Genomic DNA, 13,509 nt, shown 5'->3' with positions numbered 1-13,509 from the left:
ATTTACCAATCTTTCCCTTAATGGTTTTTGTTTTGCATAGCATGTTAAATCTTGCCCTCCCCTGGGTGTCATAAACATAGCTCTCTTATATTGTCTTCTAAAAGTTCTATAGTTTTGTCATATACAAGTTTCTTTCCTCCTTGAGATGGATCTTTTTATATGGTCATGTGGGGATCCAACTTTTTTTTTTTTCTCCCACAAAAATTTATTGGTGAGTTCCTCCTTTCTTCACTAGTCTGCAAAGTTACCTGTGTCAAAAGTAAAATTTTCTTATGCAGGGGTTTTTTTTCAGGGCTGTTTCATAGTTCTTTTGTCTATCTCTGTACAAATATCATATTGTTTAAATTATTATACTTTTAGAAGTCTGCTATCTGATAAAATAAGTTCCTGCATTTTGTGGTTCTTTTTTAGGAGTGAGTGTCTTTGCTTTTTGGTCCTTTGCTCTTTCATATAAATTTTAAAATGAGCTTATTAAACTTTATGAAGAAATCTTGCTGGGTTTCTGATTTTAATTGTCTTGAATCTATAAATTCAGGGAGAATTAACAAGTTTATGATACTGAATCTGTCTGTGAATATGGGAAAGCTTTCCATTTATTTTGGTCTTCTCTAATGTCTCAATAAAATTGTTAATTTTATAAACAAAGATCATGTACTTTTTGGTATATTTATTCTTAGGTACTTCATATTTTTTATTTGTATTAGAAATGATATTTCTTTTAAAAATTAGATTTTTCTAACCAATTTCTGCTATAGACATGTAATTGAGTTTTGTTTATGGATTTTATATCCAGCAACCTTGCTAAACTCACTTATTAATTCTAATAACTGTCATGTGAGTGCTAGATATCCTATGTGCATAGCTCTATCTGTAATAATGGAGAGTTTTGCTTTTTCCTTTCACTCCTTAGGTCAGCGGTCGCCAACTGGTGATCCATGGACCACTGGTGGTCTGTGAGGTCCGAAAGGTTGGCGACTGCTGCCTTAGGTGAAAATAAGCATCTTTGGCCCTAGCCAGTTTGGCTCGGTGGATAGAGTGTCAGCCTGCAGAACAAAGGGTCCTGGGTTCGATTCTGGTCAAGGGCACATACCTTGGTTGCAGGCTCCTCCCCAGCCCAGGCCCTGATTGGGGCTCCTGCAGGGGACAACCAATCAATGTGTTTCCCTTGATGTTTCTCTCTGTCCTTCCCTCTCTCTTCCACTCTCCCTAAAAAAAAAAAGGCATCTTGGTCTTATTTCCAAATACAGAGGGAAAGCCTTCTATGTTTTATCATTAAGTATGATGTCTGTTTTAAGATTGGTTTGTGCTTTATTACAAATGCTTTTTAGACTTTAGATTGCCTTTTTTGAATCCACTAAGATGTCATGGATTTTTTCCCTTAAATTTGTCTAAGTCATTCACCACATTATCAATTTTTTAATGTGTTAGATTCCACTTGGTCACAGAATACCCCATTTCCATTTCATGGAATTTACCCATTTCTTCTAAGTTTTCAAGTATATTAGCATAAAGCTATTCACAATATTTTCCCAACTTTCCAATTTCTGTAGCAAATGTACATATATGGCTTTCATCACCCTTAATCATTCACATTTTTAAAAAATAATGAAGTAACTCTTTCATTATATTAGGCTTTAGTTTGTAGTCTGAATACAGTCAGTATTTATTACCTTTCTGTTCTATTCTCTGGTCCTCCAATTCTTTCTTAGGAGTTTTAGGTTTTATTAATTCTTTGTCCCAGGCAGCCAAAGCTTGTTTTTCCATCTGACGAATTTCTGCTTCCTCTGCATCTAAACGTCGCTTCCACTCTAGCAGCTCTTCTGCATGTTGTCGCCGTTGCATTAGTTTTTGCTCCCGCTTTGTCAGAAACCTATGGTCACACCATGAAGAACAGTGAGAGAACAAGTCTACAGGCAGAAATCACTTTGAGAGTGCTATCACTCAGCACCTTATCAACAAGCTGTGTAAAAAAGAACATTCACACTACTCCTCTAAAAAAGTTTGCGATAACAGAGGCTTTGATAAGTCAACTTAGAAAATGAGAGAATTTATGTTTTACTTGTAATTGTAAGAGTAGCAAAGGAAAAAAGGGTGGTAAATTCAGAGAAAAAAATCTTGAGAACATCTGCACAACCATGATTGATAATATATATTCATTTTTCATAGGTGATTCTTTTTCATAAGAGAAGACATAAGGAATTTTTTCTGAAGGCTCAGGCCAGAAAACACAAATGCAAAACAACAAAGACCAAAACAACAACAAAAAAACCCTTAAAGCCCCCAAACAAGCAAACAAACAAAAAGCATGTTTATGTCCCTTTTTCAAATGCAGTCTGGTTTTGCCTCAGGTATAGTGAGTTTGGTAGCCATTACCTAAGAGATACAATGTCAGGTGTTACTGTTTTTCACGAAGAGAACACTGAGCACCACAGTCAGATGTCTAATGTATATAAACATAACTGTTTATTTACTGGAGTAAAGGATGCAGCAAATACCTCAAATTTCTCAATTTAACCTGATCTTTGAAATTAAATAGCCCAGTAACTCTTAGCTCCAAAATGTTAGGAGAAATTACCGATTTAGGAAAAGCTTTTTGAACTGTCCTCAAATGTAGATGCAACAGCTAAATAAAAGGTGGGCTGCTTATATTAGTGGAATTAGATCTGCAGTGGTAGCTAATCAACAAAAATGCACCCACGCATCCAACAAACACTTAATAAAAAGCCCAGGAACTGTCACTCCACTTCTTGAACAGCCAGCATGTTAAATTCATGTAGAAACAAAAAGGTAAAATCTATGGGACATTTGACAAGAGGCCTCTATGCTGTTAGGACAAACAAACAAACAAAAAAGAAAAAAGCAAACAAAACAAACAGAAAGAACAGAGCATGCTCTATCAAAGAGTGCACTGAAAAAGGTGCAGTTACCTGACCAACTGGTTGTAGATATACAGCTGGAATTTGGGATGGAGGTTGGGAAAACAGACACTGAGAGAGGCCCAGTGATGAGACGTAAAGACAGAGAAGAAGTAGTGAACAGGAGAGCAGTGTCTACAAAATAAGGAGGAAGATTTTAAAACCAAGAGATCAAGAGGCAGAAAGAATGAGAAAGGGAAAGCATAAGAGCTGAGTGAGGAACTTTTAATATGTTTCCTGAAGAACATTATAAGCTACTCAGTTAAAGCAAGTGTTATACTCTGTGTGACACATAAAACATGTACTTTTTATAGACCTTACCAATGATTTCTGAATAAACATGCCTTTCTTCTCACATGTTGCTTAACCATCATCTACACTTTTAAGTAATTTACTTGTTTGTTAGTAAAGTAATAAGAAGTACATTCTGCAGCTAAATAAATTGCCCCATAAGCTTTAGCATAAAGTACAATTATGGCTGGGAACCTACGTATCAGCAATTCTACATACATATGTAATCCTGAGCAAGTGATTTTTATATCTGTAACTTGTCATATATTTTAAGCTTGAAATTAAATAAAAAAGCACTACATTTGCCTTACTTAACCTTATCATCATTATCAACTTGAAAATAATAATGTAATTTAGAAAATCAATTTATAGTAAAAATACACTATTCACCTCTACAACAAAAAAATTTACTGCTACTAACAGGACCAGGTAGAGGTTTCTTGCTTTATTTTTAACAAAGGCCCACTTGAATAATAATATTGAAATACAATATCTATCCTATAAAGTATCAGGACATATAATTAAGAATAAACTAAGCTAATTCCAGTTTTAAAATTCATGCTGTGGACAGCTCAATCACAAGGTTAAAGGTAAGAAAATTATATATGTTAAAGTTATAAAAACAGCAAAAATCCACTAGTTTCCCTTCTTTTTAAATAACAAATAGATCATTATATACATGAAAGAATAAATAAGTCTAGTAAATAAGTTTGGAAAGGCTAATTCTCTTTGACAGAGCATGCTCCTGTTCACATGCACACAACAATAACTTGTGGATCAAGGCAACATTTATTGCCTTGGAAGGGCAAGGAATAATATCAGTACGTCACAGAAGTGAGAAAATCTAGGCATAAACCCAGCCACTCATTTGGATTTTAAAAAGTATGCACAGTCTTTCCTAGGTGTATTTTTAGAAAACAGACGATCTCAAGTCTGTTTTCTGTATACAACTTAGTATTTCGCCTCTCTTTCATTTACACACATACACACACACACACACCTGGATTGCCTTGATTTTCTGCACCAAAGTTCGAGGAAAAATAAATTTCAGTAAGACACTGCAATCTTCCTTGCCATTCTTTAATGCCATTCTTTAATGCAAGAACATATAATAAACTTATTTTGATGCCAATTATCAAAATACTTTGTGAAAACACATTTACTTGGCAAAAGGTCCAAAAAAAATCTATTCAACACTCAAATTTCACCCACCCTCTTATTAAGTGTATAACCGCTAAATGCATGCATGACCTAGTATAAAAAGAATATTGAAACATGTGCAATAAACTGTAAAAAGATACAATTTAATTTTTTTGTCCAGCACAATAAAGGATAATTTTCTTTATTAAAACAAATAGTGATCTTTTTCTTCATTTGTAAAGATTAAGCATATTCAAAAGCTCTAGGTTAGAAATGAACACCAGAAGAAAGGGCTAAGAGAAAAATAAATTAAAATAAATAGTATAATTAAAGTTTTAACTTAAAGTTAGAACTTCTTCCCAGAACATATATGTTCCTTATTTAATATATGTACATTTTAGAAGTAAAGAGTATCTTTTAAAAGCTAAATAACTAAAGTTGAGAGAAAAGCACAGTATTTTACACTAGACTTAACAATCCTTCAAGACGCTGCACAAGAAATAAAATTTGTGAATTATGGAGACATAAATGCCCACTAATAGAAAATGCTACTAATACACTTTATAGTTGTTGTTAAGGCATCACCCAAACAAGGCCTCTGATAGTAAGAAAAGTGTACTAGGATTAGATGTATAATAGATTTAATAGAGTATGGAGATTATTATGTTCCTACTAGAGGCCCGGTGGGGTCCCTCTGCGTGGCCTGCAGGGATCGGGCCAAAACCAGCAGTCCAACACCGCCTGCTGCTCCTGCTCATCCTGGCCCCAATGTGCCTGCCACTGCCGCTCAGCAGGCTCACTGCCACTCCACTGCGGTCTCCGGGCTGCGGTGGCCAGCCCTGAGCCCAGTGTCTGGCATCCATCGGTCAGCTGCGCAGTGCTCCCACTGAGGGAGCGCACTGACCAACAGGGGACAGCTCCTGCGTTGAGCATCTGTCCCCTGGTGGTCAGTGTGTGTCATAGAGACTGGTCGACAGGTCGAACGGTTGCTTAGGCTTTTATATATATAGATGATAATGTTTAATCTTAAGAAATTCATGAGTAATTGCGTCATTTTTAAAGTCACACTTTCACACTCTAAACTTGAGCTATGCAGCTATTCAACTCCAGCAATGAGCCAATGGGCCTTTTTCCAGTTTCGATAAATACTATTTAGAAGGCTCAGTTTCTACTTAGATAACTTTAAGTCATCAATGTAGGTGTTTTTTTTAATTCTAAGGTTAAAAGCAGATAGGCCAACTTAATTCAACTTTAATTTTAGTTGGCTAAAGTTCAGAGAGCAGGTTTCCAGTTCCAGCTCTGCCATTTGATGTGTGTGTGACCTGGGACCAGTTACTTAATCTCTGTGGGCATCATTCCTTCCTGTAAAACTAAGGGACTATATTAGATGACTTCCCTAAAAACCCTCCTAGTAATAGCATTTTATGATTCTTTCTTTCTCCATTCAAGTATCTCCTAACACTTTTTTAATACAACAAACTGGTAGGCCATGTGACATAAATGAGAACCTCCTCCCCAACTAAGCTATTATAACTACAGATTGTCCCAACATATTATAAAATCATATAATTTGAAAGAGCAAAATTAGGATCTAAATTTTTAAATGAAACAACCAGTTCTAAAATCATTTGGTTCTGAAAAATATTAAATAAAAATCTAATATCCTAAATCATTTTAAAATTCTTTCTGCCTCTAGGATTCCTTAATGTTATATTGTTATAAGTAAAAATAAAATTTGTTTTTAATTTGAAAATGGATTAATTTTTTCAAGTCCTTAAGCATTTCCTTTCTTTTTTTCTTGAATTTATTGAGGTGACATTCTATATAATAAAAGAGAAACATGTAAATTGACCATCCCTCCGCTACACTCACCAGCCAATCAGGAGTGCTTATGCAAATTAACCCAACAAAGATGGCGGGTTAATTTGTATACACAGGTGCCGTGTGGAGAGCAGAGCGGAAGAGCCAGCAGCTTGGGGGGACGTGGTTCCCTTGGTTGCTCCCCCCAAGCCGCCGGGTGGAGAGCAGAGCGGGAGAGCTGGAGGCTTGGGGGGACGTGGCTCCCTCAGCCACCCCCCAAGCTGCCGGGCGGAGAGCAGAGCGGGAGAGCCAGGGAGAGTGGAGCGGCTTGGGGAACTTGGCTCCCAAGCCGCCAGACGGAGAGCCGAGAGGGAGAGCTGGTTGCTTAGAGGACTTGGCAGAGTGGGAGGCCATGGAACGGAGACAGAGCAGGAAGGGAAAACCAAGAGCGCGGGGAGCACCAGGAATTCTGGGAATAGTTCTGATGGCAGCCCCAGGAGTGAAGTGGAAGCCCAGAGCGCGGGGAGCACCAGGAATGCTGGGAATCATAGTTCTTGTAGCAGACGGCTCTCCTACAAACTAGAGCAGTGGTTCTCAACCTTCCTAATGCCGCGACCCTTTAATACAGTTTCTCATGTTGTGGTGACCCCCAATTTCATTGTTACAAATTGAACATAATTAAAGCATAGTGATTAATCACAAAAACAATATGTAATTATATATGTGTTTTCTGATGGTCTTAGGCTCCCCCTGTGAAAGGGTCGTGCGACCCCCAAAGGGGTTGCAACCCACAGATTGAGAACCGCTGCACTAGAGCAAAGTGAGCCTGGAGCAGGTTAGTGTTGTGGTGGGGGATGGAGGGAAAGCAAAGGTGAGAGACATAAGTAAAATCAGAGTATCTAGGAAAAATTAAAAGGAAGATATCCTAAAACTTCCAGGAAATCTCCACCAATGAAGCAAAGAAAAAAAAATGCCTCTATTATTCTGTGAGCAACAAACCAAACTGAGTTGGGGGTCTCAGACAATTCACTCATATGATTGCAAAGACAGACAGAAACTTCCGGATTAGAGAGGACTCCCCTGAGGGCTCCCAGATTGGAGAGGGTCCAGGTCGGACTGAGGGACCCCCACACCTCCCAGTGCATGAATGTCGTGCACCGGGCCTCTAGTTGGTTAATAAAATTATATAGGTTTCAGGTGTACAATTCTATAATACATCACCTATATACTGTATTGTGTGTTTACCACTCCAAGTCAAGTCTCCTTCCATCACCATTTATCCCCCCAATATTCTCTTCTACCTTTCCTAGTCCTTAATGATATTCAAAAAGAAAGATAAATGAGGATAAGATAACTGACCTAAAAGAAAATGCAGTCTAGTATTTTTTTCCTATAGAAAACTCTATTCAATTACTTAACATTATCTAATAATTTACATATACTTAAATAAACAAAATAAGACAGGTATATTATTCCTATCTAGAAAATAAATAAATAAAAATATATTAACAGACTATCAGGATTTATTCAGCTACTACACTTAGTCTAGAATCTTCTCTATAAAAATTATATTTCTAATTTAAGGCAATATGTATTACATTCTTTAAAATTCTAATTAAAATATCTTCTTTAATTAAATATCAAAAGCCTTCCTTGCAAGTTAAATCCTTAACTTTTTAAATTCAGCAGACATGGTGAAGATTTCAATATTAGTCAGGCATTACCATAAATATTTTTTGGTTTTGTTTTGCTTTCACTAAATAAATATATTTTATTTTTCAATTGCAGCTTACATTCAATATTATTTTGTACTAGAGGCCCGGTGCATGTAATTTGTGCAGTTGGGGGGAGGAGGGGCCCCTCAACCCGGCTTGCACCCTCTCGCAGTCCAGGAGCCCTCAGGGGATGTCCAACTGCTGCAGAGGCAGGAGAAGCTCCCACCACAGCCACTGCACTCGTCAGCCATGAGCCCGGCTTCTGGCTGAGCGGCACTCCCCCATGGGAGTACACTGACAACCAGGGGGCAGCTCCTGCGTTGAGCATCTGCCCCCTGGTGGTCAGTGCGCATCATAGCAACCGGTCATTCCGCTGTTTGGTCATTTTGCATATTAGCCTTTTATGATACAGGATTTCACTAAGTTCCTATTTGAAAAAGCCTTAATTAATTAGTCTATTCCATGGAAATCATCCAAAAGGAATACTTACACATTGATGAATATTTGGTTTTAACCCCTTACATTTTTAAAATTTGTATTTTTTAAACTTATTTTTATAATCAACTTGGGTATTTTTAAGTTATGAAATGCTAATATTAAGTTTTAAAATGCCATTTCAGCCAGGCTGGTATGGGTCAGTGGTTAAGTGTTGACCCAGGAACCAAGAGATTGCTGGTTTGATTACTGGTCAGGCACATGCCTGGGTTTTACGCTTGATCCCTGGTAGGGGGTATGAATGAGGCAGCCAATTGATGATGCTTTTTTCTCATCAATGTTTCTCTCTATCCCTCTCCCTTCCTCTCTCTCTTAAAAAAAATCAACAAAAACATATTTAAAAAAAAAAGAAATGTAATTTCACTAAAGCAATGAAGTGCCAATGTATAACACCACACCTATAGTTATTAACATTTGACTTACAACAGCTTAGTTGTTCAGAAACTAATTAAGTCATAGGTTGATTTAATGAATGTAGAGCATTATTTTGAATATAGAGCATATTTATGAATACAGAGCATTATTACATTTAGTGATGTGTGGTACACTGCCAAAGGATATCAAGATACAACTTAAGTTCAACCTGTGGTTCAAATTGCTAACTTAAAATAAAATGGCAATCAACAAAAATTTGTAATGGGTCTCCTTCCATATTTAAAGAAAGTAGAGGTTTTTCTTTAATCAAAGGTAGGGTCCACTAGCAGCTAATTTACATATTTAATGAAATGTACACCAAAAAGAGTAAACTCTCACATTAATGTTCTTTTACATGGTCAAAGGGGACATACAACTGAGCTATATTTAAGTAGCTTCTTTAAAAGAGCCTTTAGAAACTAATACTTAAAATTCCCAGGAGAATTTCAGTCTTTGTAGTTCCAATTGAGCAATCCACACCTACTCACAAGGTTAAATTTCTCTCTTCTATTGGAATAAGCCTGAGAGTTGTCAAAAAACCACAGGATAAGATCTCAGGACATACCATTAATTAATTGCTTCCCCAAGTCAGGAGACCTGTCCTCAGATTTCAGAGAAAGTACAAATTTCACACTTACTCATAACTTTTGGTAAAAGAAAGGAGAAAACCTTGTCATCGGTATATGTACAAATACTACTTTTGATTTTAAAAATAAGAAACATGGCTATATTAAAAACAAGAATATGTGCTTTATAAATCAGATCTATATTTAACTGACCTGTAGACTGGCAATCTTTCTGCTAAAATGCTACTAAATCCATAAAGTACTATGTTATACCAAACTAATCTAATGAAGTACATTAAAAATATTATTTTTTAATACTACTTTCAATGAAAACAGGAACTATTTATGAAAATGAATTACTTTTCATCCATGCGGCTTCTCATTTTCTTCAGTTTCTGCATAATGCTGCTAGTTTCACTGCTGGAGATGGAAATGGGGGAAGGACTTCGGGTCTCCAAGTCAGTTGGACCAGGACTGACTGCCTTATTATCCTTTGTATCATCATCACTATGAGAGTCCTACAAAGAAAGGGGGATAAAGTATTACACTTTTACGAAAATTCAAGATCTCAAAGTGATCATAAACACTGTCATTTCAAAATTAAGTTTATATCCAAAACAGTATTTATAAAATAGCTGAAATTATGGTATTATTAGATGACAAAATTATATCACATATTTAAAACTGGTTAAAATATAAATTTTATGTTCTGTGTATTTTACATATATTTATATATAATCACAAAGTGTAATGTTTTTTTAAGAAGTAAAAAAAATTTAAAAAACTTCTGCTGTTAGTAATCTGGTATCTAAATGTCCTCTCTAATATACATAAAAATTATATATATTCCTCAAGAGGAATATATAATTACAGACATTATAACTATATAAAACATATGTACAGACACAATGAAAGGAACACATAATTATTTTAATCATACTGATGGATGGATCTTTTTCTTTAAATATTCCTTATAGAAAACAATGTTTTTACAAATTAAAAAGTTTATAATAAAACATTTAGGAACCATTGGTTTAATCAATATATTATACCTAATGAACAAAAGTAAAACTTTAATTGCTTAGTAAGACTTTCCTACAAATAATCATTTATTCTCTACTTTTTTTGGAAGCTGGATAGGAATAATCATGACTTTTTATTTTGTGAACAATACAAACAAAGCAGAGGCCTTCTCCTTCCTGAACGATTCAGTCCTAAAATCATTAGATGAACAGAACAAGGTGGAGAAAGACAAAGAGGCTGAGAGTGAGGTGTCCCAACCTGAGTGAGATGAAGAGCATCTAATGTAGGAGAGTGGCCTAAGCGGGAAATAGGAGCCCAAGTCGGGCAATGGGGATGTCCAGTGGGACATGGCAAATCATGAGCCCAGAGTGAGGTGAAATTCCCAGAGAACATAGTCTGTGTCTCTCCTTTGAATCATGTATCATTATATTAACATTGAATAGCTGAAATAAGTTTCATATAAATAGCAAAAATAGTCTCTCATTAATTCTAAGGAATGTATCTGGATTGATGAGAAATAACAAGGTTCTCTGTCTCAACTGAGTTCATAAATGGAAAACATTTTTAAACTAATATATGAGCCATGTGTTCCTTTCAAAACTTGAATATTCCATAGTAAAAAAAAATACTATCACTGTACATAAAGGCACATACATAAAACTTTACCCTAGTTCATCATGTATCACAGTGCTAGAATGAGCGTACCCATCATATCAGAAAATGAGGCAGGGCTAGGTATTAACAAGCAGCATGAGGCCAAAAGCAAAGAAATAATAATTTCATGTGATTTACCAATTTATTTTCCCCTGCAGACTTTAACTTCTCCTGCAGTTTTATGGTGGTCTGTCGGATCCTTTCTATCTCCTCCTGCTGTTTAAGAATCAGTTGTCTTTCCTTCCGAGCTGCCTTATTAGCTTCTTGAAGTCGTTTAATTTCTGCCTAAGGTTTAAAGAGTTAGGAGAGGGACTGAGATTAGAGGAGAATGGTCCAAAGTAATATTTTAAAAAGAAAATCCAATCATCACATTTAACAAGAATAAACATATACAGTATCCTATCTAATAACAGACAAACAGGGTAATTGACCGTGCCTTCGCTACACCTCCCATTGGCAAATCGGCATGATATGCAAATTGACCGCCAACAAAGATGGTGGCTAATTTGCATACAGCAGGCGGGGCTGGCAGCACACGCGAGCGACGCTGCCTGCGGGACCCGGGACCCGGTGAGGCGGGGCAGGCAGCGCGCGAGTGACGCTGCCCACGGGCCCCAGGCCTTGGATCAGTGACCTGGTGAGGGAGCAAAGTGGCGGAGAAGGGAGAGAGCCCAGGTGGCAGAGAAGGGAGGGAGCCGAGGGCTAAGCGGCGAAGGGAGGGAGCGAGGCAGCGGAGAAGGGAGCAAAGCCCGCCTCGGTGGGCTTCGCTCCCTTCTCTGCTTCGCTCCGGTCTCAGGAAGCCCTATTCTTGCAGGAATAGGCCCGAGGAAGCCCTATTCTTGCAGGAATCTTCCTGCAATGGGCCACTAGTTTCAAGATAAAAGTAACATTGAAAACTTTGTCAATATTGAAAAAGGGAAAACAAGTCACATAACTTCATCTATCTAAAATAATTTAACATAACCCTTAAATAATTATAATTACAACAGACTATGATTTATCTGCTCTTTTTATACTTAATATGCCCTTCACATTTTCTAGTATAAGTTCCTTATAAATTTTTACTATCACTAACACTGCTTTAATGTTTATAATTGTTTCATACTATGGATTAGTTCTTTAGGGGAGATTCCAAAAAATTAGACCAAGAGGATGAATCATTTTATGGCCCTTAAAAGGGTGTGTGTGTTTTTTAACCCTTAAAAGTTTTAAATTTGTTTTCAAAACAGAGTTGTCTCCACTTAAAATGCCACCAAAAACATTTAAGACTACATTGCACTAAGCTCTCTCTACACAGGATATTATAAGCTCTCTATTGCTAATTAAGTGAGCAAAAGATGATACACTTTGCTGTTAATAAATGTTAAAATTTAACAGGGCCTTTTTTCAAAAATGTTTTAATCTGTTTTCTTGTCAATAAAAATAAACATAATAAAGACATTAACAATTTGTTACTTATAATTTCTTGCAATCATGTTTCCTAGGTAAACTAAAAACAAAACAAAACGCTATTTAAGTAGTAATCCAACATATAACTCAAATGATTAAGTTCATTGACCATCTAACAAAATAGTAACTGGCAACAGGTCAATAAGGGGAAAGAAAAATAGAATCTATTGATTCCATACTGACCAGGCAATATGAAATATATCTACATATGTTATGGCATTCAGTCCTTACAACCACCACATGAAGTCTATATAATCTCACTCCCACAGATAAGGAACTTAAGTCTCACAGAGTTACTTAAACTTGACTATGATTACACAATTGCAAGTGAAAAAGCTAGAATTCAAGTAATAACAACTAACATTTATTGAGCACTTACTGTGTGCCAAGGGCTGTTCTAAGTTTATTATTTATTAATTCATTTATTCCTCCCAACAACCCTGCAAAGTATATTATCAGTATTATCCTCAGTTGACAGATGAGGAAACTGAGGCACTGAGAAGTTAAGTAACTTGTCCTAAGTTATGAAACTTTGGATTTTAACCCAGGCAATCTGACTCTAGAGCTGAATTTTTAAGCACTACACCATGCTGCCTCTCTAAGATTCAAATCCCACGTGTTTCTGAGTCCACTAAACCAAAATATTTGTCAACTTGTAATTAATATGCCTTAGAAATCTATTTGGGAAAACAGTGATTAAAAAATATTAATCTAAATAAACTCTTATAAATACCTTATTTTAAAAAAAATATGCATTTCAAAGGACTATTTTATTTTACATACTAAAAAAATAGTAACTGGCAACAGGTCAATAAGGCAGAAGACTTGATTCTATACTGCAGCGATTTTCAACCTTTTTCATTTCATAGTATACATAAACTAATTACTAAAATTCTGCAACATGCCAAAACATTTATTTTTTGCCAATTTGTCAAAAAAAAAGGTATATAATTTTGATTCAAGAACACTGGTGGCTATTGTGTTGGCTGTTGTCATTTTTTCATTTGACAACCTAAAGGAAAGAGATCAATAACTAGTCAGGTATTG

At 36.1% G+C, this 13,509-nt stretch overlaps 1 protein-coding gene across 7 annotated transcripts in view; it reads right to left on the bottom strand.

Moving 5' to 3' along the window:
• Positions 1-13,509, bottom strand: part of CEP350 (centrosomal protein 350) — a 115,905-nt gene that overhangs the window by 34,887 nt on the left and 67,509 nt on the right. For all 7 annotated transcript variants that reach the window (XM_014456060.2, XM_023754001.1, XM_023754000.1 and 4 more), the window contains 3 exons: positions 11,152-11,298; positions 9,697-9,854; positions 1,671-1,870 (listed from right to left, as the gene is read on the bottom strand). In XM_014456060.2, coding sequence (XP_014311546.1) covers positions 1,671-1,870; positions 9,697-9,854; positions 11,152-11,298 — 505 coding nt within the window. The remainder of the gene's footprint in view (positions 1-1,670; positions 1,871-9,696; positions 9,855-11,151; positions 11,299-13,509) is intronic.

Source organism: Myotis lucifugus, unplaced genomic scaffold, assembly GCF_000147115.1.
Source record: "Myotis lucifugus unplaced genomic scaffold, Myoluc2.0 scaffold_54, whole genome shotgun sequence".
NCBI lineage: Eukaryota > Metazoa > Chordata > Mammalia > Chiroptera > Vespertilionidae > Myotis > Myotis lucifugus.
Note: the sequence above shows the minus strand (reverse complement) of the source record. Positions and strands in the feature narration are given on the sequence as shown.